This window comes from Camelina sativa, chromosome 19, assembly GCF_030686135.1.
Source record: "Camelina sativa cultivar CO46 ecotype springtype chromosome 19, ASM3068613v1".
NCBI lineage: Eukaryota > Viridiplantae > Streptophyta > Magnoliopsida > Brassicales > Brassicaceae > Camelina > Camelina sativa.
The window spans coordinates 6,845,491-6,871,408 of record NC_141898.1 but is presented as its reverse complement, the minus strand read 5'-3'; the positions used below and the strand labels follow the sequence as shown (position 1 = coordinate 6,871,408).

Here is a 25,918-nt window from a genome sequence, read left to right as displayed (position 1 = left end):
ATATCATCTAAAGTAGATTTTATTTAAATCTCAAACCAACAAACCCTACTAGATCCATGAATCAAAATCACCTTTTTTGTTTTGTTTAGTTTTGACATCCCCATGATTCAAATCACTTTATGAGAAGATGATATCTCCATTCCACTCATACAAATTAGACTTTACTTTAATCATATATACATTCCTTTTTATTCACTAATTGATATCAAAACACAACATTATGTAATACTACAAACATAGCAATAATTAATATTTTATAACTTATGACGGAAATTATTTACATATGATAGAATAGAAGGTAGTGAGTGACGACATGTAATAATTCCATGGAAAACAGCTAAGAGATGCTTCTGTCTCTTCTGCTCTCTCTAATATTGACAAAGCAAAAAACATAAAACCATAAATCTCAACTCAACAAAGCACATAATACTTTGCCCCCTCCTGAATCCAACGGTCAGTAATTGTTGTCTCTACCTCATTTATTAATTTTTTCCTACCCCCAAAAAAAGTCCCCCCACCAACTAAATTACTCTAATACCCCTGTGACATCATGGCCGGGACTTTTATCTGATCGGACGGCGTTGACATGAACGTGAGAGGTAGACCTCACATTGTATCGACGTTTTCCCAATTCTAAACCCGGGAACCACCGTAAACGCAACTCCCGGCTCGGATTCCTCCGGCGAGAAAAACGCTTCTTCCGCCACGCTCTTCATGTACACTTCCGAGAATCTACAACCTTTAGGTACTTGAAAGATTGAAGCTTCAGGGTCGAAGGAGAAAGCAAGGCAATGTAAAAGCCAAACCCTTTTCGCCATTTCGAGAAACGCAGTGCACAAGCTCGTCTCCGGGAACTCACCTGCAGTGACTTGGTTTCTTAGATGCAAATGTCCGAAGAACGCTTCCTCCATTTTGGGATGTATGAGCTGCAGATACTTCCCTCTGCAAAACCTAGCAAATCTTGATTTAGGTCGTGATGCTAAGTACTCTTTTGGTTTCATCGATCTAAGCTCTGTGAATCTCTCGAAGAACATTGCTTTGTCTTCTCTGCTCTTCTTCTTTTTCTTCGATGATGATTCGTTTGAGAAGTAAGGTAGATGAAACGCTTCAAACATTACCTTGCAAACGTAATGCTCGAAAGCGAAACACTTGTGGTCTTGCTTGTAATAGAATACTTCAGGTTGTATCGCATCAGCTGCCATATCGATGTCCCAGGCTGCGAGTTTCATCTGCTCAACCATTAACTTGACGAATCCTCGGATCGATTTGACAGTGTGGTGGAGATAAGTAACGAAATGGGTTGGATTTAGCGCCGATATATGAAGATTATGATCCAGTGGATTGCAAAGTTGACCGCTTTGGTTTAGTCTCTTCCCCATCAACTTGTTCTGACTCATTGATTCTTCAAACTTTTCTTTGAGAAATATGATCTCAGAGTCTTTAAGCTTTACCTGACACTCAAGCTTCTTCCCCATGATCTCATAAGTCTTTAACAGGCTTCTCAGTTCTTGAATCTCGGCAAGAACAAGTGTTCTATCAGGATTTGGATCAAGCTGGTTCTTCCAGAAACTCTGTTTCAGCTCTGACAATGTCTTCAACTCCGCTACTACCAAGTTGTCTGATTTCTGAATCCCATTTGGATCATACGGAGACTGAGCATACTGTAACTGCGCATAACCAGATTTTATGGAAGAGATCGTAGCAAACAGCTTTCCGAGAAGAGCTTCCAAGGCAAGCCTTTTCTCATACTCTTCCTCCAGTTTGTCAAAGGACTCAGAGAGATTTGCGGCATTCTTCACTAAATCTTTATCAAACGTAACATTCTCTTGGCTCTTCTTCACTCTCTCAACCTTGTTGTCTTCTGGAACAACACCGGTTAGCTTCTTAATGTTGATAACCTTGGCAAATGTGCGTCTGAGTTTTCCTTTTCCTGAAGCGACATCCATTGGTTTCACAGACTCCATCTGCAGATTCATCACCAAATGCTCTTAGTAAGGTTACAAATAAAAGTGAACAAGGGGTTGAATGAGACTTGTTACAATGTCTATATCGAACAAAAATAGAAAAGCAAAAGCAAAATCAGATCTAGGACCATTGATGATGGAGCTTCACTTTATAGACTTCTTTAGTTAACAACAAACCAAAAAAAGAAAAGATGGAAGAGCAGAGAAGAAGCTTTGAAGAGATTGTTTCACTAATGTTTCACACTACACTTTTAGGTCACAAAGGAGAGAGAGAGGTATGCAATAAATATAGTATACAGAGAAAGAGGTATACATGGCTAGATTATCAAGTGGATACAGCTTAAAGATTCATCCAGAGTTGTGGGGACAATGTGGTTCATATACAAATGAAAATGTTTTTTATTTGTAAGGAATAAAGAATTAAGAAATGTCCAAGGAAGAAGAATAAACAACTTGCGTGTGTAGTACCATTTTCTTTTCAAGAACCGATCTACTTTTTTTTTTTAATGTTCTGAAATCTTTTGCTATATGTGTGTGGGGCTATTCAGTCAAATTGTGCTGCTACTATAGAATCAAACAAAAGTGAGTAAAATACATATAATATAATAACACCCAAATGGGTTATCTCATATCTGCAGAACACACACATGACACATGCAAATAATTCAACACCCCTCGTTCTTATTTCTTTTTTCACTTTTCTCTGAAAAGGAACAGTCAAGAAAAAAGTGCAAAAGTGAATACAAAAAGAACTAATGAGTTTAGAATACATAGAGATACTCAAAGTTATTCATAAGTTGTCAATTATGGGATACTGAGAAAGAGGATTAGAGTATTCAGGATTCATAATTGCTACATACCAAATCAGTTAAACTAGAATCCAAGAAATAAAAAGTGCCCCCACACACAAACACACACATGTTTATATTATATGTATATGATTCTGTCGAATGGTCATTTGATTCCACTCATTTGAAGAAAAAAAAGTAAGACAGCATCAAAGCCTAATATAGCTACCTAACATTTTAGTACAGTCACAAGCTACTCACAAAACAACCATATTCTCGATTTCACTGCGGTCTACTGGTTTAGACCCTAAAACACACAAACCCAAGGAGAACTAGTGAGTTATCATGTTAAAGCGTGATCAATGAAATCTGGAAATGGAGTCAAGGAAACATCCAACCATTAAACCCCAGAGAGATTAAACCCAAAATGGTACTCGAAGTTCATTAAAAACGAACTGTAAATGTTAAAGAATATATGTACCTTTCCAAAAGTTCAAAGGTTTCTATCTCTCTACTATGTTTCTATGTTCTGTTTTGTTGTTCTCACTTCATTGTAGAGTGAATCTGAAGGAACCAACTGGCGAAATGACAAACTAACCTCAGCTTAAACCCTGCAGATCAAATCAATCATGTAAAATCATAAATCAGTACCTACCAAATGAAGATTGAAAAAAAAAAGGATTAAGAAACAGAGAACCAATATAAGAAAGACAAACACCAAAAAAAAACAGAATAATATGAAACTAATGTGAATGCTTCGCCATGGCATTATTGCTATGAATAATGATAGGATTGTGAGGCTACAAGTCACAATGATATATTCATTGATTGAAAATGAGAGTATAAAACAACTACGCTAACGCAACAATAATGGAAACGAAATTATTCAGAAGAAACAAAAAAAAAAGATGATAGTAACAGGATGAAGTTATAATTAAATGTTGATTAACAAACCTGATCGAGGAGAAAAAAAGCCTCCTAGATTGTCGTTGAACGACAATAAGATGGGTAACAACAAAGGAAGATACAGATTCCTTCACGGTTTCAAGACAAACCCGGAGCTCGAGAATGAAAAAAGAAGAGGAGAGAGAGGGAAAAAAAGTGAAAAGAGAGAGCTTTAGAATGAGAAAGAGTCGTAGGAGAGGAGATGAAGAGAAGTAGTAAATGACGAGAGAAGAGGGCGAGCCTAGGGAAGTTCAAAGGAATTTTATTTACCTAAAATACCCTCGTGGTCAAGAGATAATTACACCGACATTGCTACTTTACTCTACAGAAACGTCGAAAAGTAAGTAAGGGTGTTTTCGGTATTTAAGGGAATAAAAATTAAAAATGCTACAAAGCGTAATCAATCAGACAGAACGCAAAATAAAAATCACACGGTTTGGGTTGGGACAAGTGAAACTACTTGGAAGGTGTTTGGTTGTTACGTTCGTACGCGAAGACCGGTCCGTCCGGTATGATTTAGATATATGAACGACACGTGGCGACTAAAAACTGTGTAAAAACCGTTTCCCACACATTCTGCTGAAAACGCTTTTCTTCGTTATTTATTTGTTAGTAGACTAGTAGTTCCATATTCAAATTGCCTTAATGTTTAATTGTTTATTAGTAAGTTCATTTCATTCTCTAATTCTTTCATATTGAATAAGACTCTTAAATTATTTGTCCAAGTTGCATAAAAGACAGCTGAATAGCAGTATTGGCTGAACAAGTAACAGTTGTCTTATCGATGAAAGCAAATTAAGGATGCAAATTGCGAAGTCCAATATTTGAATCATGTTATTTAAACGATAGTTAAACAAAATTATGTCTTGTAATTAGCGGGGTTTATATTGTGCAAATACAATATGGCATATGATATGAATGTAACTTTTTAATAAGTCAGTACAAATTTGAGTTAAATTGCCCGTGTTTTGCGGAAAGAAAAAAGCAGAGACAATTGGATTTCAATGTCAAACCAAAAATTGAGAGCTATCACAGCTATGTACGGCTCTGGTTAGTATAACAAATTTGTAAAGTAGGCTTCCGTATGCATCGCATTAACGAGATTATTCACATATATACATATTTGTTTAGGAGATATGCATATAGACTATAGTTTCAATTATTTATTTTACCTTATAGATTGAAACAGACAGTAAAAAGATATGATGTGATTGGACATATCGTAGAAGTGCTTCTGATCCGATCAGCTTTTTTTTTTTCCTTTTTTTTCTTTTCCCTTTCCTAATAATTTTGTCTTTTCCTCAAGACATCTACGGGTGGGGGGGGGGGGGGGGCAAAAGCATTTAGCACTCACTCGCTAACGGTAAGAAACCTTAATAGGCTCATTATTGGGCCTTTTTATAAAGCCCATATCCAGAAACGAGGTCAGAAATTTGCTTTATTTCAAACACGAGTAACCCAATTAGGTAATTTTTATAAGAAAACAAATTTAGTAAATTACCTTCAAAGAAGAAATACATAAATTTTTTTATTTTCATAAATGACCACTTTTTCACAGGCGTTGTAATATTTTTTAACTTAAAAACAAAACAAAACGGTGGTCATCTGCAAAGTTTGTTTCATTCTATCAATTGGTTGTGTTTGTCTTGGAATATGTGAATCGCCTCTCTAGGGTTCGATTCGAACACAAATTTGTACTTGGAAGGAAGCTACTACTAACTACAGGATCCAAAAGAGATGGGCGAATCTCAGATTCTACTCGCTCAGAGCTTTACTACTTTGTTCACTTTATGGATCGTCTGTACACTTCACAGCTTTCCATTTCAAGCTCAAGCTGCTCCTGCTAGTAAGTTACCATACTTAAAATTTGCTTGCTTTCTATTATTATTATCATTGATTTGGTTGCTTTTGATCTATCTCCTACACTCACTACTTTCTTAGTTACATTACTGGGTTTTATATCAATTTTTTTGTAAATTGAATCCAGGTTCTTTGATTAAGCACATGTCATGGGTTCTAAAGTGGACTACTGGATCATCCTCTAAAATATCCCAATCAGGTGATTGCTCAATTTGAGATTGGTTGTTACTTGGTTCATACTACTGTTCTTGAATTTGAGAGTGGTTGCTTTTAATTGTGCAGATACTAATGTTCTTGAATTTGAGAATGGTTACTTGGTCGAAACTGTTGTGGAAGGAAACGAAATCGGTGTTGTTCCTTACAAGATTCGAGTTTCTGATGATGGAGAACTATATGCTGTTGATGAAGTTAATAGCAATATCATGAAGATCACTCCTCCCTTGTCCCAGTGTATAATTTCCTACCTTTGCCTTGATGATACTTGATAGTTATGTATACTAATTTGTCATTACGTTTTCCATATTGATTCAGTGTATGTAACATTTGATTTTTACATATTAGTGTTGGAGGTTGTTATGACTTTGTTTATAATATTATGTGCTTGTGGGCAGACAGCAGGGAAAGATTGGTGGCTGGATCGTTTCAAGGGAAGACGGGACATGCAGATGGAAAACCGAGTGAGGCTCGTTTCAATCATCCGAGGGGAGTAGCAATGGATGACAAAGGGAACGTTTATGTCGCTGATACTTTGAATCTTGCCATCAGAAAGATTGGAGATTCAGGTATTACAACAAGTATTCTGTATAGGTTTTTGAATATATCAGCACTTAAACTAAAGGAGATTATCGTGTTCTCAAAGAGTCTGGAACATTTTTGTAGGTGTTACTACAATAGCTGGGGGAAAATCAAATATAGCTGGGTATAGAGATGGACCAAGTGAGGATGCAAAGTTCTCAAATGATTTTGATGTTGTTTATGTTCGGCCTACCTGCTCGTTGCTTGTCATTGACCGAGGAAACGCAGCTCTTCGCCAAATTTCTCTTAGCGAAGAGGACTGTGACTATCAAGATGATAGCTCAATCTCTCCAACTGGTAAGAAGTCGAATGCACCTCTTCACATTTGTAACGTACATAGGTACAACTCTGTTTAGAGGTGGATCTGAGAGTGTTAACCGAAGATCATTGCGTGCTCTTTTGCAGATATTCTCTTGGTTATTGGTGCCGTTCTCATTGGTTATGCTACTTGTTTGCTCCAGCAGGGTTTTGGAAATTCTTTCTTCTCAAAGACGGTAAAGTCTCTATTTCTTCTCTTTGGGGCATTTTCACTTCTCATTAACCATATGCTACAAACCAACAAAGGTTTATGTATATATTACAGCAGCTAGAGACAGAAACCAGCTTTGAAGAGGAGCATCAAGGTCAAGGCAAAAAGAAAAATTTCCGACCTGTCCTTGAGACAACAGCAACCAAGGAAGAACCTGGTTGGCCATCATTTGGGCAACTCATTATTGATCTCTGCAAACTCGCTCTAGAGTTTATAACCAGCCACCTAGTTCCAACCCGATTCAAAACAAGCCCCAATTTAAGGCCATTAGATAGACTCAAAATGCCTGAAGACGAACAAGAACCACCTCGAGTCCAAATGCATACTGCACCAGCACCAGTCTCTGAATCCCGACATGCCCACTTGCCTAAAGCTGATGAGAGTTACCCGGAACATAAGACCCCGAAGGTAAGATCAAGTAGTGTAATGAAGGACCCTACTTTGTCATCATCCAAGCACCACAGGTCGTCATCATCAAAACGGCAGGACTATGCTCAGTTCTATGCCTCGGGAGAGGTTCCCCAACCGAAGGTCCATAAAGAGCGATCGAGGCGCCGCCATAGAGATAAAACAACAGAGACAGAACCAAAGCCAACACCATCAGCTACGGTGAGGCCTGTAGAGTACAGTAATAGTTCAAAGTTTGATCATTTCAACATGAGGAGCAGCAAGTATGGTCCCGAAACTCCATTTCGATTCTAGAAAGTAAACTCATGTCCTCCATCAGAAGTTCTGATTCAGCTGAGCAAGGTGTGTCCTTTCTTCGATCCTTGCTTTGGGGAGATTCGTTATGTTTTCTTTTTGATAGTTGTTAAGAAAAATCTTGTTATACAGATGAAAGAAAAGAGGTTAAAAGTGTTGTCTTGCCTTGTAATGAAGGATCGATGATTTATGTATTACTGATTTTGTTTTTAAACAAGAAGAGGACTAAAGTATAAAAACGATGATTCTAACAAAAATGAGGAAAAACGATGATTCTAACAAAAATATAAAGGGCCCAACCAGATTCGAACCGGTGACCTATTGATCTGCAGTCAATTGCTCTACCACTGAGCTAAGGACCCTTTTGTTACTTGAATGTGATTGGTTTATACAAGTCCTGATTTCTTTGGGAATTTCACCGGAAAAAAAAATGGGTGCTCATAATAAAACAGAGTCCATGTTTGATTTGGCACCGAGTTAAAGAGTATGATCTACAAATGTGATCTAAGATCGAGTTTGATAAACATAAAAAACTTGACTTCTCATTCACTTCCAGTGAAATTTTAATATATGTTCTTTGGTCACATAGTAAGCTTCAATTGAAAAACGACCTTACTAAATGAATTAGCAATAGACTTTTTAATCTATACAATTTTACATTGTGTTCATTAAACACTACTGGGGTTTTAGGGTTTACATTGCTTCTTTTGCTTGATATATGATTACAAAAATCAGAAAAATACCTTTTTATTTAAATTAAAATTGAATCAAACACAATAACAAATGCTATAATTGTGGTTTCTTCTGTGTTTGAATATTGTTATTCTTTTGTGTTTAGATTTTGTTTTGTACAACCATATAATTGTAAAGAATCTCATTCCAAGTATCAGGTACCCCAGAGAGACACCAGTGGCTGCAGTCACCACCGGAGGATTGCCCGCCTAGACCGTAAACCGAAGGATGACCATCTTTCCGAAGCAACGAAAGCATTGTAATGTCAAGCAATGTCACCGGTTTGGATATTTTCCCAAGTGCTCTCTTCAGAACTCCCACTTCTGCTGGCAATCCTCCTGGATAATTTGTCCCCAAAAGTGGTTCCTTCTGTCCCAAGCAACTCTTTGCAGTTGGCTCACCCCACAGAACTCCTCTGTTATAACCAAAAGCGATTTTAGATTTTAAAAAAGTTTCACAGATAGTTTGTCTTTAATCAAATGCATAACCACTTACTTGTAATGAGAAGGTGAGATTCCTTGAAAAAAGACTTTAGTTTTCTTAGTATCTACGACGGTATCAACCCATTTTCCCCAAGTCCCAAGGGCAATTTCGAATGCGGCCACACGGTTCATGTCTTTTGTAACGTTAGTCCCTAGTTGTATCCAGTCCCATCTGCCAAAACAAAACAAAACAAAATCCAAACTTAGAACATTGCATGTAATTAAGTAAAAAAAAAAGGCATATTATTAATCAAGAGTTAATTGAACATACGGTTGTGAAGGACCTCTCCGGCCCCACCAATGCCAAGTATTAAAAATCAATGTATCCATTCCTAACCAATTTTTTCCATCATTGATCGAATCAAGCTTCAAAACTCTCCCAATCTTCTCCCTCACTATATCTACCAAATACACATTCCTGTCAAGCTTCAATTCCAATCCATACTCCTGCAATTTCACCATTACTCCACGGGGTTACTTTGACATTATACTTAAAAAACCAAAACAAGTGTAGAAATTGGTTACTGGTTAGTACCTTGAATGTGAAGGTTGAGATACTGCCTTGTGTGGTTAAAGTATACGAAGAATTGGGAACAGAAGAGTGAAGCATACATGTCAAAGATTGCCACTGGTTTAGACTAAGAGAATCACCAACAAACATTATCTTCTTCCCTTTGTTTCTCTCCAAAAACTCCACTCCGTTGAACCTAAAACACACACAAAACAATAATATTAAAACGCCGCCGTTATGTCGGTGGCATCAATGGTAATTAACGTAACAAGCACCAGGACAGAACCGTAAAGAGTTTGAGTTAGTGTCCCCACAAGTGTGGGGGAATTTATGTCTTCATATGAAGAGAGAGTTTGGTGGGTGTCATAGTATCACCGGAGGCGCGTGGAACACACGTCGGAATCACCAGTTGGCATATTGTGACAAAAAAGAGTTCGTTTTCATCTTCGTGCAGTTTTTTATTTTTATTTTGGAGATTCCAAAACAACCTTCAATTATGGCAAAACTACTATATAAATAGCATTCTCTTTTTTTCATTGGTTGCTTCACTCAAAAGTGCCTTTAATTTACAAAAAGTTATAAACACATAATATATGCAAATATTTTCCATTTTCTTGAAAGGTATATATAATAATAATATATGTGAACCAAATCAACAAAAATGTGCACCAATAATTAACGCTAATGTAATGTCATATTTCATCAAATAATAACACCTACGAATAGTTTAAAAAAAATATAGAATCAAAATTCAAAAGTAAGAATAACTGGCTATGCGTCGATTTATATCCCTAATTGGTTTATAATAAATCTATAACGATACCTTGATTCAATATCTAGAAACCCAAAATTAATAATAAATCTAAAAAAGATGATTTATACTAATAAGTTGACGCCTGATATGTATGTACCTTGCTAATTTGCAGGACTGAGGCTGCCATCTGAAGGTAGAGTAATCGAGATCTGGCCGTCCATTTCTCTTGCAAGAGAACTCGCGTCTTATGAACGGACACGTGGATACGTCGTAGAGAGGGTAAGAAGCGTCCTTTACCCATCGCCCTGTGAACATATCACATCCCTCTGCTTCGTGTAGAAGAAGAAGAAGAAGAAGAAGCAGCGATAAAACTAATGCAGAGCTATTAGACATGGCGTTATCCTTTGAACCCATTTTAACACAGAGGAGAGGAGAGGGGAGAGAGAGAGATTCAAATACGCTTCTGGTTTTTATACACCCACGCATCTATATATTTATGTATATATTTGTCACATTGAAAAGAAGAAACAAAAATAATATTTTACTTTTTTTTTTAAAGTCAAATATGTGAATTTATAATGCCATATATATAGTTTTTGATAAGAAAATTTTAAGACAAAATCTCAATATTTCTTTTTTTATTTGTAAGTCAAATATATGAACTTATAATGCCATATATATAGTTTTTGATAAGAAAATTTTAAGACAAAATCTCAATATTTCTTTTTTTTTGATAAGAATTTTTTTTTTTCATCTCAATCTCAATATTTCTTTGTGTGCATTCAAGTATCCATTGACACGTACGTAATTTACTAACTCCGGTTTTCCATTTCGAGATTTTAATTTTGAAATCCAAGTAATGTAAAATTAAATGGTCAAGATATTAAATGATAGAGATCTTAATTTCTTATTTCTACCATATATCTCCTTTGAGAATCTTTTTTCTCATCTTCTAAATTGCGAAATATCCGTTACAGACTTGATAAATTTATTCCTATCATTTACTTCTCCTAGATCATGCTTAAACAAATTTGTTTCCCTGAAATAAATCGATTTGTTCGGACCATAAAGATTCTGTGAAGAGTTTTCTTTTTGTTTCGTCTATTTAAAAGGACTTTTCATTTGCCGGTGCTACCCCGTGAAAAAACTTGCGGACCTATAAATTGATATTTTAATCATTCATGTTTTAGTTTAATTAGTTTTTGTCTATAAAATTTTCTTAACGACAATATAGATGGATCCTATAGTATTAAACTAGTACAAGCCAAATCATTTGTCCATAGAGAAACCGATGTTAACAGACCAACAGTTTATTCGGTCTCTCTTATTAAAATCCAAAATAATTGTTCTGGTTAAGCTTAAGCCAAATAATGTAATTCTTATTAAATGTATCATAAAATGTATTTAATTAAAAATAGGATGGTTGACTGAAACAATCATATTAAGGGGATATATATAGATACAATAATGCCATAATCGGTGCAATTAATATTTTAACAATAATTTATTTTAAGAAATTTGAAAATGATTTTTCTTTTAAATTTAGACAATATATGCAAGGTAATAATACTAAATTACCAATCAAATTTATGAAACCTCAGAAATAAACAAATTTCTATCTCTACACAGCCATATTTTTGCAATTGGAAGGGTTTTTTTTTCTGCATTATCATTATAGTACTACATAGTAAATATACTAAGCCGGATGAAGTTTATCTTGATTCTTAATGATAATTTTGAAATTCATTTTTGATTATGTTTAAGAAAGTAAAAGCCAAACCATACGTCATAGTATAAAAAGATGTAACAGAACAACAATATACTTGTCTTGCTTCACTCAGCATTATCTAAACTGTTTTAGGACCTTTTTGATTCTCTTAAGATCAATTACTCCTAATAAATAGCCTCATTTTCTGTTTCATGTAACGTAATCATCTAATTGTCTTAATTATACTTAATTATCATGAAAATAAATTTTACAAAAAGTAAAATACAAAACGTCATAACAACTTACTCCATAATTTTCCTTTTTTTTTTTGGAAAAAACAGAATCCATAACTAATTTCTGGTGTTCCAGGAAGCAGAATCAAGCTTCACAGGGTAAAGATCGCTGGCGTCGGTGGTTGTCGTGTTCGTTATATCCTCCTCACATATCATGGCGTAATGCTTCTTCATCGCTCTCTCGCTCTCTACGTCATTTTCATTTCCTTTGTTGACCGAAGCTTCAAGAAGCTTCTCAACATTCACCGTTGAATGGCCTTCTAGCATACTCACCACCGTCGACATCGAAGGTCTATCAGCCGGAGCTGGACTGGTGCAGAGCATCCCTATCTGAATCATCGTCATTGCTTCTTGTCTGTTGTAACTTGTTCCCAGCCTTGGATCTATTACTTCCACCAGATTGTTTTGCTTTCTTAGAACGTGCACCTGTGGAAAAAATTGAGATACATATGATGCAATGATCTGCGGTTTAAGGTTTATGTTTCAGGGTTTTGGAGGTGAACTGATGATATTTTACCCAGTCAAGAAGGTAGAAGATCTCGGCTTTGGATCGTGAGCTCGTGTTGCTCTTTCCATGAACTATTTCCAGAGCCACAATGCCAAAACTGTAGACGTCGGCTTTATCTGTCAAATGGCCTCTCATGGCGTATTCTGGAGCCATATACCCGCTGCAAAAAGAGAAGTTTGTTTTGGTTAGAAGATATATCTCACAGAGGTGAAAATTCTTATTTGTCACTGATTGACTCACTATGTTCCAGCGACTCGTGTGCTGATGTGTGTGTTTTCTTCTTCGTCAAGCTTAGCAAGACCAAAATCCGAAATCTTTGGGTTCAGTTCCTTATCCAACAAGACATTAGTGGCTTTGATATCTCTGTGTACGATCTTGAGTCTTGATTCCTCATGGAGATAAGCTAATCCTCTCGCTATCCCGACACAAATCTTCTGCCTTGTTGGCCAGTTTAGTGGTATCTGTGTCTCTTGAGGACCTTTAAATCGATAGGAGCAAAAACATCGTTTTAGAGGAAAACGAAATCTGGATTGGAAAGAATCGTTTTTAAGCTATACTTACCGAAAAGCGCTTGCGCTAGACTGTTGTTTTCCAAGTACTCGTAAACTAGCAAAAGCTGTTCACCTTCGACACAACATCCGTATAGTTTAACCAAATGTGGATGCTGCAGAGCCGAAATCATAGCAATCTCGTTCAAGAACTCTCGATTCCCTTGTTTTGATTTCGCCGATAGCTGCTTCACCGCGATTACAGTTCCATCAGTCAATGTTCCCTGTATTCATACAATTGACAAAACCTTAAAGATCATATATATCATTCATCTCTCATAACATGTTATTTCACAGTATGATGCTAACCTTGTGTACAGGACCGAAACCACCTTCTCCGATCTTGTTTGCAGGATCAAAGTTATCCGTGGCAACTTTGATTTGTCTCAACGAGAACGAACTGATCTGGTAATCTAAGTTCTTGAAATCTGAGGTGAAGAAACACAGTTGAGTTTAGGAAGAAACAAAGAGACATAACACAAAATGAATTTGAATGTTAGAAAACTATTTAAGTACCTTTTTCCATCTGACTCTTAGGTCTTAAGCAGCCTCTCCACCATAATATACCTCCGATTAAAATCACAAGAAACACTGTCGAAGCGATTACACTACCAACCACAGTACCAACAGAACTTCCCCCACCAGATCCAGTGCCAGGTGGATCAAAATCTAGAGCAAGATATATAGTTTGAGGTTTAGCAAAGTTTACCAGGATTTACCGATAGTTTGAGGTTAGCAAAGCTTACCTGGATCTACCGATATAGCAGATATGAGAGGACCATATACACCTCTCACAGGAATAGCTTGAGTTCCTTTCCCAGCCCACTGCAACCTTATTTCCAGTTTCCCATTTGTAATCGTGACCGGAAAATTCTTGACCACAGTTTTTCCCACACCTGCCTCATCAACAATATTGAAATCTTTCGCCACAAGTATACCCTGCAAATATCACACCAGCCAATTGACTCTTTAAAACAATATTTCTGACAATCAAGAAAACGTTTAATCAAATTACCTGAACGTATATGTCAAAGAATCTTCGTCCCAAATTGTTTGCATCGAACATAATTTCAGCAAAATGAAGATTAACCGTATACTTTCCTTCTCCAAGACACAATGCGTAGTAAGTGAGGGAGATGGCCGAGAGACGCGCGTGTGTATAAAGCCTAAAATCTATGATATAATTTGTTATATCAAGCTGTGATGAACTCGACCATATGGTTTTTCCATTGTTACTCCGATCATCTTCCAAGAAATTTCCCGTGTTGCTAGAAACCCACCCGTTTTTACTATCATAGAAACCCGGTGCGTCCCATGTGTCAGCATCATACAAACTCCCATTGCTTGTTATTTCATTACCACCACAGTTTATATGAAGGCCGAAGAAAGCTGAGAACAAATGATATGGAATCACAGAAAATAAATCAGATAGGTGTTAAGCGACATGGTTTTGTAATATATAGCTTTAAAGACTTACTTTTAGGACAGACATATTTGCTCAGACAGAAAACATTTGAGCTGTATCAAAACAAAACGTATATCAATATTCTAGTGAGTGTTATATAGATCCAAATCTTTTAAAATTTATGATAACTACGAGTTATTTGTCACTAAAGGGCTTGTGCTTGAAAACGTATTCCTGCAAATAAAAAGAATCAAGAAACCGTAAGCTTAATTACGAATTCGAAGGCATAAGAAGTTGAAATGTTTATTGTCCTTCTTACACGTATTGTTCTTGACATACTTCAGTTCTGATTTCTTTGGAAAAGTTATTGTAAGCAAGATCACTGCAATTAAAGAAAGAACAGCCGAAGAAAAATGTTACATCGTCTGTTGTCACTACAAAAATAATCTATATATATACATAGTTGAAAAAAACTCACGTCGTGTCTCCTTTGTCTACCATCCAACTTGGTACTTCCCCGTTTAACATGTTACTTGTAAAATATCTGCAAGGTCACAAAACAAAGGCCTTGAATGTTTGGTAGATTTTGAAAGAGATTTTGGTTTTTGTTTTTCAAAAACTCATTTTCGTACCAATCAAGATTTTAAAATTTTGGTTTTCCTAAAATTTAGGTAAACTATTTTGTGCTTCCACGATTCTAGATTTTTAATCATCCTATAATTTAGGAAATCTAGTTTTTGATTCTTTACGTTAATTTTTCTCAAAAACCAAAAATCATTTTTTTTAGACTTTCCATACAAAAAAACTAATGGCAAAATCTGAAACTAAAATCTAAAATCTAAAAACTAAAAACTAAATCCAAAAACTGATTTAAAAATTAGCATCCATTGGCCAAAATTTTCATTGGTCCATAGAAAGCTTCTAGTGAAACAGTGAAAAGATGAGGAGAGCATACGTGAAATCTACATCTGAAAGAGCGGCATATGACACGGGGATTGGTCCACTCAGTTTGTTAAAGCTAAGATCCCTGCGAAATGAGTCTCACAATGTCAGATTAAATTCCTTTCCATCTTCGATAAATCGATTTTATCCTTGCCGTAGAAAAAAGAGATTACTAACAAATTCTTTAAGGTTGTCCTCAACTCTCCAAGATAATCAGGTAAGTGTCCTGTAAGGTTGCAGTTCCTAAGTATCCTGCAACGAGTATAAACAGAAGTTAGCTAGTTGAAGGTGGAAGAAACCAATACCAAACTCGTCTAGTCTGAGGCTCAAACTCACAAAAGCTTCAACGATCTCATGTTGCTTAGTGGCGGAAATGGAGATTCAGGTCCACTCAAGTCAGTGATTCTCCTACAAAATTTCAAATTTGGAACAGATTAAATATACATTATTGAAGGTGGTGAGTCAGCCCATGAGATGAGAGGCGGAAATAATGAACCCCAACATGCAAAGTTTGTGTACTTACAAGTCTGTTATGGTTCCCAGAAGATCAATGGCCCTAGGGATCGGTCCAACTAAACCACTTGCTTGAATAACCCTGATTGATGAAGCAAAGCAAACATTTCAATATTTTATAAGTATCCAATACGGACATCGAAAAATGAAAGATCTCATTAAGCTGAAAGGACTGCTTACAGTCTCTCAAGTCTTGTCCAGTTCTGGATGAAATCTGGTACAGTACCAGTGAACTGGTTGTCGCTAATACGACTAATATATATAAAACTAAAAGTCAGAAAATCTCCAGCAAACATATGTTCGATGATCAAATAAAAACACAGAAATACTTACAAATCAGTCAAATTAGTAAGTTTGGCGAATGTACTTGGGATTTCCCCGGTCAAGTAGTTTGAGCTAAGAAGCCTACAAAGAGTAAAACATAGTCTCAACACCAACAAAGACCAATAATTGTTTTTTTTTTAAAGGAACAGTTTGGGAACTTGGAAAACTTTTCTTACAGCCTTTGAATGTTGGGTAGATTTCCGAGCTCTGGCGGTAACGTCCCTGAGATTTGGTTGCATTCCAGGATCCTAAAATACCCAAAATTTTCCGAAAATTATAAACCAAAACAAAAGTTAAGAGTAGTCTGAAACAATAGTTAAGAGCGAGAGATAAAAGAAGTGTACTCACAGACTAAAAAGGTTTGTAAGGTTTGCAAGTTCTTTTGGGATAGGACCAGTAATCCGGTTTCCAAGTATTGAGCTGCATTAAACAAAACTCAATCAACCTCTATACATAAATAAAGCGCATATGAAAAGAGAAAGGCATATATGTATATATATTCATACATGTTTACAAGTGATGAGGCTCCCCATTCGGGAGGAATGGAACCGCTGAGATAGTTTCTAGTCAGATCACTGTCGAGAAAGAAGAGAGTGTGACGACAGTTAAGTTAGTTAATGAGAGATACTAGCAGATAACAAAACAATAAGAACATTATAGACGGTAAAAAATGAAAACTGGTGAGTGAATCTTCTGCTTACAGCCCTTGCAAGAAAGGAAGTCCTGAAAGATCAGTAGGAAGAGATCCTCGAAGGCTCTGTGACTTAAGAATTCTGTTTACACAAGATTAAGACGGAAAAAGAAAAACATGCTTTAAATAAAAAAGAAATACTTTAAAATAACACTAAAATAAGTTTTATGGACAATTATACCTACACTCCACAAAAATAGTACCAATTGTGGTAATTATATTATTTTAAATTTATTTTTAGATTTTTTTTAAGATTTGTGTATAGTTGGTAGGGTTTAGTGTTAAGAATTTAAGGTTTGATTTTAAAATATGTTGCTATTTTTGGAATTTTAAAATTAATCTGCTAAATTTGGAAATAAACTTTATTTTTGCAATATGTGAAAACTGACTTTTAAAAAACTGTTGGCACAAATCATAAGCCCATTAGAACAACATTTGGGTTCACACCTAATGTAAATCATTTTATTCAGCCTCTCTGGTTTAAGCCAATCAAATTGCACCACCATGTCATCATATTACATTTAAGCATAAATGAAAAAATAAACAAATAAAACATACTTAAAAATGGCAATTCTTACAAAATAATCACATCATCTCTAAAGTTCTAAAAATACTACCACGTTTCAGACTTAAACCCTAACCTCTAAATACAAAACTCTACCTCTCAAAATTATATCGTAAAAATAAAATAGAAAACTCAAACAAAACAAAAAAATCTCGTAATTGTATCAAATAGTGCTATTTTTGGAACTTCGTTTATTGAAATGGAGGAAGTACTTTATTTAAACCTAAACCAACACATAATCTCGTTTATTTCTAAAATATAAAACCTAAATTTCTCATATAAACTCAAATCAACATATAACATTATTTAATTGTTAAATCTAATCTTCTCTAAACCTAAATCAACATATAATCTCGTTTAACTGTAAAATCTATACCATATTCCTTTTTTATAAACCCGAACAACATATAAGTCTATTTTTTTATCATTCTAAATCGATATATAATCTCGTTTAACTGTAAAATATAAATCATAATCCTCTTATATAAACATAAGTCGACATATAATATTGTTTAATTTAAAAAATCTAAACCCTATCACGTTTTTTATAAAGTCAAACCGATACATAACCTTGCAAACTCGAAACATAAAATAGTATATTGTTAGTTTTTTTATATGGATGTTACTAAAATGTTATTTTTAACTCTTTTTATTAAGTGGCAGATTCTGACTAGCTAAAATAAATAAATAAAAAACACGAAACCCAAGTATTTTTAGCCCATTATATTTCGATCCAATTTTAATCAACATGAAAGTAAATAAGGAATAGATTGGCGAGGCAAATTTTGACTTTAATTTTTTTTAATGTATTATTTTAATATTAATTTTGCTAATGTAATATTTTGTTAATTCTAGTGATTTAGTATATAATATACGGTATACCGCACAATAATTTTTGTTTAATACAATCTTAATTAAATCAGTTTGATTCGATATATCTTATAATGGTGTTATTAAAATAGTAAAGTGAGAACTTAACCTATATTGAAATATCGTATTAATGATATTTTATTTTTTAGTATTAACAATTCAACTCTGTCATATCATATAACTCGTCCTGCAATATAATCCGTATTAAAGTATCAGAGTAATGATATTTTAATTTTTCTTATTATTATTCAAAATTGTCCCATCATATATATAACATATCATGCAATATAACTCGTCTGTGTTATTCATAAATTTAAACTTTTTATTAAGTTCAGATATTTCAATTTTATATTTTAACCTTTTTAAACATTTAAATTTACTATGTACGGTAAATTTACTATATATGAATGTTAAACATACACTTTTTTATTAATTGAGTAATATATGTCCGTTTGAAAAAAAAAAATTGCTAGCTACATGAACAATGGGAGAATGCATGGTCACGCATGCGAAGTATACTATTGTATACTCAACTATACAAAATATATATATTATATAGTCACATGCATGAGCTATATGACGTTATGTGTTCAACATGATAAAAATATAATGCAAAACAATATATTTGAAAGTAGCAAAATTAAAAAAAAAAAAATATATATATATATATATACATGTATTCAAAATAATTTTTATATAACTATTAGTTTAGCTTCGAAACTAAAAGTACTAATGAATACATTCAAGATATATAAAAAATATTTAGTTATATAGTATAGAATATAGAATATGTGTTAATTTAAAAAACCATATACTATTTAATCTAGCAATTTCTTATTTTGGTTTTTAATACTATACATAAAAAAATTGGAGTATTTTTTTTGTCAATATTGGTCAATGTCGAAGTCAGTTAACCAGTATACCAGAATTGTATGTTTATGGTGTTAACCACCAATATCATATAATCTATGCATGTGGTCATGCAATATATCTACTTCGTATAGTTGATGATACAATGTTATACTTGACATGTGTGATTATGCGTTGCATAATTTGTATAGGTAGCACTCTTTTTTCCTTAAAAAGATTCAAATCATAATATATGCAAAAAAAGAAAAAAAATTATTAACATTATGTATTATATGATGATTCACAACAATTAAAAATTAAATTCAAACAAAATGATAGGAGAATAAAAAGTTTAAATATGTAATATATCTTATAAATATTTATATTAATAGAAGAACATTATATATATATAAATATTTAAATATTTTAATTGTGTTTGGTTATAAGGATAGTAGAAATTTAATTAAAGTTGTTTGGATATGGATATAAACATTTCATGGCACTCAATGCTAATATTTTCCAAAACAGATTTAATTGTCAAAATATTCTACAAAAATACTAGTATAGATATTATTATTTTTTGACAAAATCTATACTAATAAAAAGTAGGAGTTATAAGCTCCTAAGGCCGTCTACATAGGATTTTAAACAACCAATAGAAATTTGACATATCACTTATTAACATTTTATACAATTTCCAGAATTTTCTATATTAAGAATTATTTTAAACAACCTATCATGATTTGACATGTCATTCATTAATATTTTTTAAATTTACAGAATTTTTCAGAAAAAGGAAAATTTTAAATTTATGGAAATTAAAGAACTAAGCACAATATCCCATATCGGCTATAAATTTTTTAGACAATGGTTCAAAACCAGTATAAATAAGATTAATATGCTTTCAACAACGAATGAGCAGGAAAGCTTGATTTATCAGACGTCCAAGTTTAAAAGTTTTATTTGGTTTGATCTGATTTTTTATTTGATCAAATTAAAACTTTAAACAGTTTCAAAAAAATATTATAATATTTAAAAAATTTAAAAGTTTAAATATTATAAATATTTTTAAAAGTTCTTAGCTTTTAAAAGTTTTTAAATATTATAAGTTTTAAATTTTAAAAGTTTAAAATATTATAAATATTAAAAAAATTTAAAAGGTTCAAATTTTATATTTCGAAACCTTTTAAAAGTTTAAAATATTATAAATATTGATGCAAAACATAAATTATCTTATTTATCTACATTTGTGCTTTTTATTTCTTATGAGCTGTAAAATATATTTTTGTGTATGATTTTATAGATGAGTTGATATTCTTTCATTAATTTTTTATTTTTGGGTCTAAGGAAGAAGGATTGACATCGCAAGACCTTAATTTGATTTTTGAGTCAAATTTTGAGGTTTAAAGAAGAAAGATGGACGACAAACACACTTGTTTTATTAGCTATACATAGGCATGACCAAGGTTACAGTTGTCACGGTTAAGGTTTATTAACCATCGGCTATGGTTAGAAATTTTTGTAACCTTAACCATAACCGTTTAACAAACAGTTAAAAGGTTACGTTTAAATACGGTTACTGTTCAAGCGGTTACTGTTATATACGGTTACGGTTATTTGATAATATGATACGATTGATATTATTTGATGAGATAATATAATTGATATTATTTATTTATAATTAATATGTTCTTATAGTGTACTCATATTTCTATATATCATATGATTCATATTAAATAAATAATTATTAGTATATTTTATTATGTTTTTAAAATATTATAAACCAAGTAAGGATTTTGGTTTGAGAAGTTTTTAAACGCGTGGATCTAAAACCAAATAAGTATATGGATAAAATTGTCAATAATTGGGTGCATGTGTTGACTATGCTGGTAATCATGAATTTCACAAATTTTATGAGAAAATGCATGATTTTGTTCTTGGAGTTTGATGGGTTAACAAGTTGTGTGGTAGTCTAAAAAAAGGTTTTTCAGTGGAAGAATGTGAAGAAGGTGACGAGGAAGAAGAAGAAAAAGAGTATAACGAAGAACCAAATAGTAAAAGTTACGATGACAATTAACACAAAATTTGACAATGAAAATGACAAGAAAGAATATGAAAAATAAAAAACATTGAATAAAAAACACGAAAACATATGTGGTAGCGATCGATTAAATATGAAAACGAGTTAAATTCATGATTATAAAATTGTTTCGTTTTTCTGGTGGTCAAAGAAAATGGTTTAGGATATGTGACGTCATCAGTTTGATTTGCCTCGCCTGGACGTCAAGTTAAATTTATGATTTTGTTAATCAGATTTGATTTTATAACACAACTGATTTTTATATTTTAAAAAATTGTGTATCTGAAATTTAATTTTTTTCCGTAGTACTAATTTTAATTTTTTTTATGAGATAATATTTTATTACCGTAATCAATCATATATAACTTTTATCAAAATATATCAAATGTACGCGTGGGTTCAAAAGCTAGTCTATACTAATAAAAAGTATGAGCTATAAGCTCCTAAGGCCGTCCACATAGGATTTTAAACAATCAATAAAAATTTGACATATCACTTATTAACATTTTATACAATTTACAGAATTTTCTATATTAAGAATTATTTTAAAGAACCTATCATGATTTGACATGTCATTCATTAACATTTTTTGAATTTACAGAATTTTTTAGAAAAAGAAAAATTTTAAATTTATGGAAATCAAAGAACTAAGCACAATATACCACATCGGCTATAAATTTTTTAGAGAATGGTTCAGAACCAGTATAAATAAGATTAATATGCTTCTAACAATGAATGAGCAGGAAAGCTCGATTTATCAGGCGTCCAAGTTTAAAAGTTTTATTTGGTTTGATCTGATTTTTTATTTGATCAAATTAAAACTTTAAACAGTTTCAAAAATATATTATAATATTTAAAAAATTTAAAAGTTTAAATATTATAAATATTTTTAAAAGTTCTTAGCTTTTAAAAAGTTTTTAAATATTATAAGTTTTAAATTTTAAAAGTTTAAAATATTATAAATATTAAAATTTTTAAAAGGTTCAAATTTTATATTTCGAAACCTTTTAAAAGTTTAAAATATTATAAATATTGATGCAAAACATAAATTATCTTATTTATCTACATTTGTGCTTTTTTATTTCTTATGAGCTGTAAAACATATTTTGTGTATGATTTTATAGATGAGTTGATATTCTTTCATTATTTTTTTTATTTTTGGGTCTAAGGAAGAAGGATTGACATCGCAAGACCTTAATTTGATGTTTGAGTCAAATTTTGAGGTTTAAAGAAGAAAGGTGGACGACAAACACACATGTTTTATTAGCTATACATAGGCATGACCAGGGTTACGGTTGTCACGGTTAAGGTTTATTAACCATCGGTTATAGTTAGAAATTTTTGTAACCTTAACCAGAACCATTTAACAAACGGTTAAACGGTTACGGTTATTTGATAATATGATACGGTTGATATTATTTGATGATATAATATAATTGATATTATTTATTTATTATTAATATGTTCTTATAGTGTACTCATATTTCTATATATCATATGATTCATATTAAATAAATAATTATTAGTATATTTTATTATGTTTTTAAAATATTATAAACCAAGTAAGGATTTTGGTTTGAGAAGTTTCTAAACGCATGGATCTAAAACCAAATAAGTATATGGATAAAATTGTCAATAATTGGGTGCATGTGTTGACTATGCTGGTAATCATGAATTTCACAAATTTTATGAGAAAAGAAATGATTTTGTTCTTGGAGTTTGATGGGTTAACAAGTTGTGTGGTAGTCAAAAAAAAAGGTTTTTCAGTGGAAGAATGTGAAGAAGTTGACGAGGAAGAAGAAGAAAACGAGTATAATGAAGAATCAAACGGTAAAAGTTACGATGACAATTAACACAAAATTTGACAATGAAAATGACAAGAAATAATATGAAGAATAAGAAAACATTGAATAAAAAACATAAAAACATAGGTGGTAGCGATCAATTAAATATGAAAACGAGTTAAATTCATGATTCAAACATTTTAAAATTTTAATCTCTATTAAAAATTTAAAAGTTTAAGAATTACAAAATATTATATAATAAATTTTTAATATCTTGAAAATATCTTACTTATATCCGTTTGTGCTTTATATATCTTATGAGCTGTAAAACATGTTTTTGTGTATGACTTTACAGATGATTTGATACTTTTGCAGTAAAATTTTATTTTCAAGTCTAAAAAATAAGGATTGACGTCGCAAGACTTTGATTTGATATTATTTGAGTTTAAAGAAGAAGGATTGACGAAAAGTATAAATATTGTTTTAACTATATATGTGTTCATATTACTTTCTCTGCAAGTAAGGATTTTGGTTTGAGAAGTTTCAAACCGTGTGGATCTAAAATCGAATAATATGGATGAAATTATCAATAATTAGGTGCATTTGTTGACTATGCTGGTTTTCATGAATTGCACAATTTTTATAAGAAAAGATATGATTTTGGTTTTGGAGTTTGATGGGTTAACAAGTTGTGTGGTAATCTAAAAAAAAGGTTTTTCAGTGGAAGAATGTGAAGAAGTTGACGAGGAAGAACAAGAAAAAGAGTATAACGAAGAACCGAACGATAAAAGTAATGATGACAATTACCATAAAATTTGACAGTGAAAATGACAAGAAAGAATATGAAGAATAAGAAAACATTGAATAAAAAACACGAAAACATAGGTGATAGCTATCAATTAAATATGAAAAACGAGATAAATTCATGATTATAAAATTGTTCCGTTTTCTGGTGGTCAAAGAAATAGTTTAGGATATGTGAGGTCACCAGTTTGATCTGTTTCGCCTGGACGTCGAGTTAAATTCATGATTTTAAAATATAACTGATTTTTATATTTTTAAAAATTGTGTATCTGAAATTTAATTTTTTCCTTAATAGTAATTTAAAGTTTTCTATAAGATAATATTTCATTACCGTCATCAATCATATATAATTTTTATCAAAATATATCAAAATAAATCCACGCGTAGCGTGGGTTGAAAACCTAGTACTTGTAAACGACTAAATGAGTTTTCACTAGAGATTCACGAACGCGTCAAAATACAAAAAAAAAAAAAAAAAAAAAAAAAGTCCCACAAATATAAGTTTTATTTATAAATCTAGCACAAAAGCACAATATTTCAAAAACAAACTTTCAAAATTAAACACTATCTCAAATGGAAAATAATGAATCCAAATCTATTAAAAATTAAAAAATAATTATATTAAATAATATTATTTTTGAAAATTTGTAGAAGAAATACTGTTTCTGTAGAAATAAAGAAAAAATTCGGTAGATTTTTTTAAATGTTATTTTACAGTATATTTAAAAATAAAAATATCTTACTGTAGTTTTTTTAGTTACAGTATAGTAAGATATTTTTAGTGGTCACGCTCAAGCATATAACTAAAAATATCTTACTATAGTCTTTGTTTATCTGTTTGTTCAAAAAAAAAAGTCTTTTATCTAAAAATAATAAAATATTAAATACTAGTATTATTTAATTTTTAAAAATAACTATAGAAAAGTGAAGAGAGTTTCTTGATACTATTAATAAAAAAATAAGAGACTATCTCCATAATAATAATATTTTTAAAAATAATTAAAATTCAAACAAAGTCTAATTTTAAAAAATTCATCAATTAATAATCTTTTTTTTGTTTCTTCAATGCCTAAAACTTAAATATGTATGATTTTATCACGTAGAAAAAAAAAGGAGAAAAGGAAGAAGAAAAAGAAAAAAAAAAAAAAAAAAAAGAACGCACAGCTCGGTGACGTGACAAATGTCGGAGGAGCAGTTACAGCTAACGGCGTTTTCGAAGCCCTTAGTGGCGTTAAGATCACTCCTTCCGCAAGGATCCCCCTCCAAAAACCAATTGGTCATCTCCAACGCCTTCGCTACGCTTTTTAAAGCCTCGACTGCGAAATTCACACAGAGATTGAGAAACAAATCGTTACACGGAATCATCAAACACACATATAAGTATAACACATTAACACCCGTATCACATACCTTCTTCTTTGGGCAATGTTGCAGAGGATGCGAAGCCGGAGAAGAAGATAAGGAAAACAATGAAGAAGTAAGAAGTGAAGAGAAGTTGTCCACTAGACGACATTTCAGCATTCATTTTTTAATGAGAGATCTATTTTTTGGGAAATGGAATTAAAATGGAGATTTTATTGTGAGAGGACGGAGACATGTCACATGGAAAGAGTGAAGACGAGCGTTGCCTATGATGTGACCACGAATGCCCGACGACTGAAGAGGAGAAAACTAAGTCAACGTTATTAACAAAGAAAATAAAAAAGGTGTAAGAAAAATACACACATACGATATATAAGCATCCGATTTAATACCCACAATTTTAATTATTGTTATTTTCATATATTCACGATTTCATAACAAAAATAGAATTTTAATTTTATCGAACCAATCTCTATTTATTATTAATATATTGTATTAAAATAATAATATTGAAAAATTACTATTTTCTTGCTTCTCTTAAATTTCTTAATATAACACTAAAACAAGTTTTATAGACAAAAATTAACAAATACTTCACAGACTTTTATAA

General features: G+C 32.2%; 4 protein-coding genes and 1 non-coding gene across 9 annotated transcripts; 1 reads left to right on the top strand and 4 right to left on the bottom strand.

Annotated features, from left to right (window-relative positions):
* Window positions 1-237: 237 nt before the first annotated feature.
* LOC147920271 (protein GRAVITROPIC IN THE LIGHT 1-like) lies at window positions 238-4,270 on the bottom strand. 3 transcript variants are annotated; one of them, XM_087501386.1, is made up of 3 exons: window positions 3,707-4,270; window positions 3,234-3,363; window positions 238-1,964 (listed from the first exon to the last, which is right to left on the bottom strand). In XM_087501386.1, the coding sequence occupies exon 3, from the start codon at window positions 1,962-1,964 to the stop codon at window positions 564-566; it is 1,401 nt and encodes a 466-aa protein (XP_087357512.1). In that variant the 5' UTR covers window positions 3,234-3,363; window positions 3,707-4,270; the 3' UTR covers window positions 238-563. The 3 variants fall into 3 exon arrangements, with proteins under 3 accessions (XP_087357512.1, XP_087357511.1, XP_087357513.1); XM_087501385.1 differs by lacking the exon at window positions 3,707-4,270 and having other exon boundaries at window positions 3,234-3,583; XM_087501387.1 differs by lacking the exons at window positions 3,234-3,363; window positions 3,707-4,270 and adding an exon at window positions 2,093-2,348.
* Window positions 4,271-5,202: 932 nt separating this feature from the next.
* LOC147920270 (uncharacterized) lies at window positions 5,203-7,822 on the top strand. 2 transcript variants are annotated; one of them, XM_087502850.1, is made up of 7 exons: window positions 5,203-5,543; window positions 5,685-5,756; window positions 5,840-6,007; window positions 6,169-6,339; window positions 6,437-6,649; window positions 6,758-6,846; window positions 6,936-7,822. In XM_087502850.1, the coding sequence occupies exons 1-7, from the start codon at window positions 5,435-5,437 to the stop codon at window positions 7,581-7,583; spliced, it is 1,470 nt and encodes a 489-aa protein (XP_087358976.1). In that variant the 5' UTR covers window positions 5,203-5,434; the 3' UTR covers window positions 7,584-7,822. The 2 variants fall into 2 exon arrangements, with proteins under 2 accessions (XP_087358976.1, XP_087358977.1); XM_087502851.1 differs by having other exon boundaries at window positions 5,252-5,543; window positions 6,939-7,822.
* Window positions 7,823-7,873: 51 nt separating this feature from the next.
* TRNAC-GCA (transfer RNA cysteine (anticodon GCA)) lies at window positions 7,874-7,945 on the bottom strand. The gene has a single exon. It is a non-coding gene; the product is annotated as a tRNA-Cys (tRNA).
* A 368-nt stretch (window positions 7,946-8,313) lies between these two features.
* On the bottom strand, window positions 8,314-10,713 carry LOC147920268 (protein trichome birefringence-like 41). The gene is made up of 5 exons (XM_087502852.1): window positions 10,220-10,713; window positions 9,333-9,504; window positions 9,069-9,244; window positions 8,811-8,969; window positions 8,314-8,730 (listed from the first exon to the last, which is right to left on the bottom strand). Exons 1-5 carry the CDS (start codon window positions 10,546-10,548, stop codon window positions 8,418-8,420), a joined length of 1,149 nt encoding a protein of 382 aa, XP_087358978.1. The 5' UTR covers window positions 10,549-10,713; the 3' UTR covers window positions 8,314-8,417.
* Window positions 10,714-12,001: 1,288 nt separating this feature from the next.
* LOC104765298 (putative leucine-rich repeat receptor-like serine/threonine-protein kinase At3g14840) lies at window positions 12,002-25,651 on the bottom strand. Of its 2 annotated transcripts, none has more exons than XR_015591507.1 (24): window positions 25,357-25,590; window positions 25,109-25,262; window positions 17,005-17,076; window positions 16,810-16,878; window positions 16,652-16,723; window positions 16,480-16,551; window positions 16,313-16,384; window positions 16,160-16,231; window positions 15,990-16,061; window positions 15,803-15,874; window positions 15,644-15,718; window positions 15,480-15,551; window positions 15,003-15,068; window positions 14,844-14,906; window positions 14,717-14,758; window positions 14,597-14,637; window positions 14,135-14,508; window positions 13,866-14,086; window positions 13,636-13,788; window positions 13,429-13,547; window positions 13,133-13,343; window positions 12,812-13,049; window positions 12,581-12,731; window positions 12,002-12,489 (listed from the first exon to the last, which is right to left on the bottom strand). XR_015591507.1 is itself a non-coding variant. In XM_087502849.1 (24 exons), exons 1-24 carry the CDS (start codon window positions 25,469-25,471, stop codon window positions 12,121-12,123), a joined length of 3,009 nt encoding a protein of 1,002 aa, XP_087358975.1. In that variant the 5' UTR covers window positions 25,472-25,651; the 3' UTR covers window positions 12,002-12,120. The 2 variants fall into 2 exon arrangements, 1 of the variants encoding a protein (XP_087358975.1); XM_087502849.1 differs by having other exon boundaries at window positions 13,866-14,058; window positions 25,357-25,651.
* Window positions 25,652-25,918: the final 267 nt, after the last annotated feature.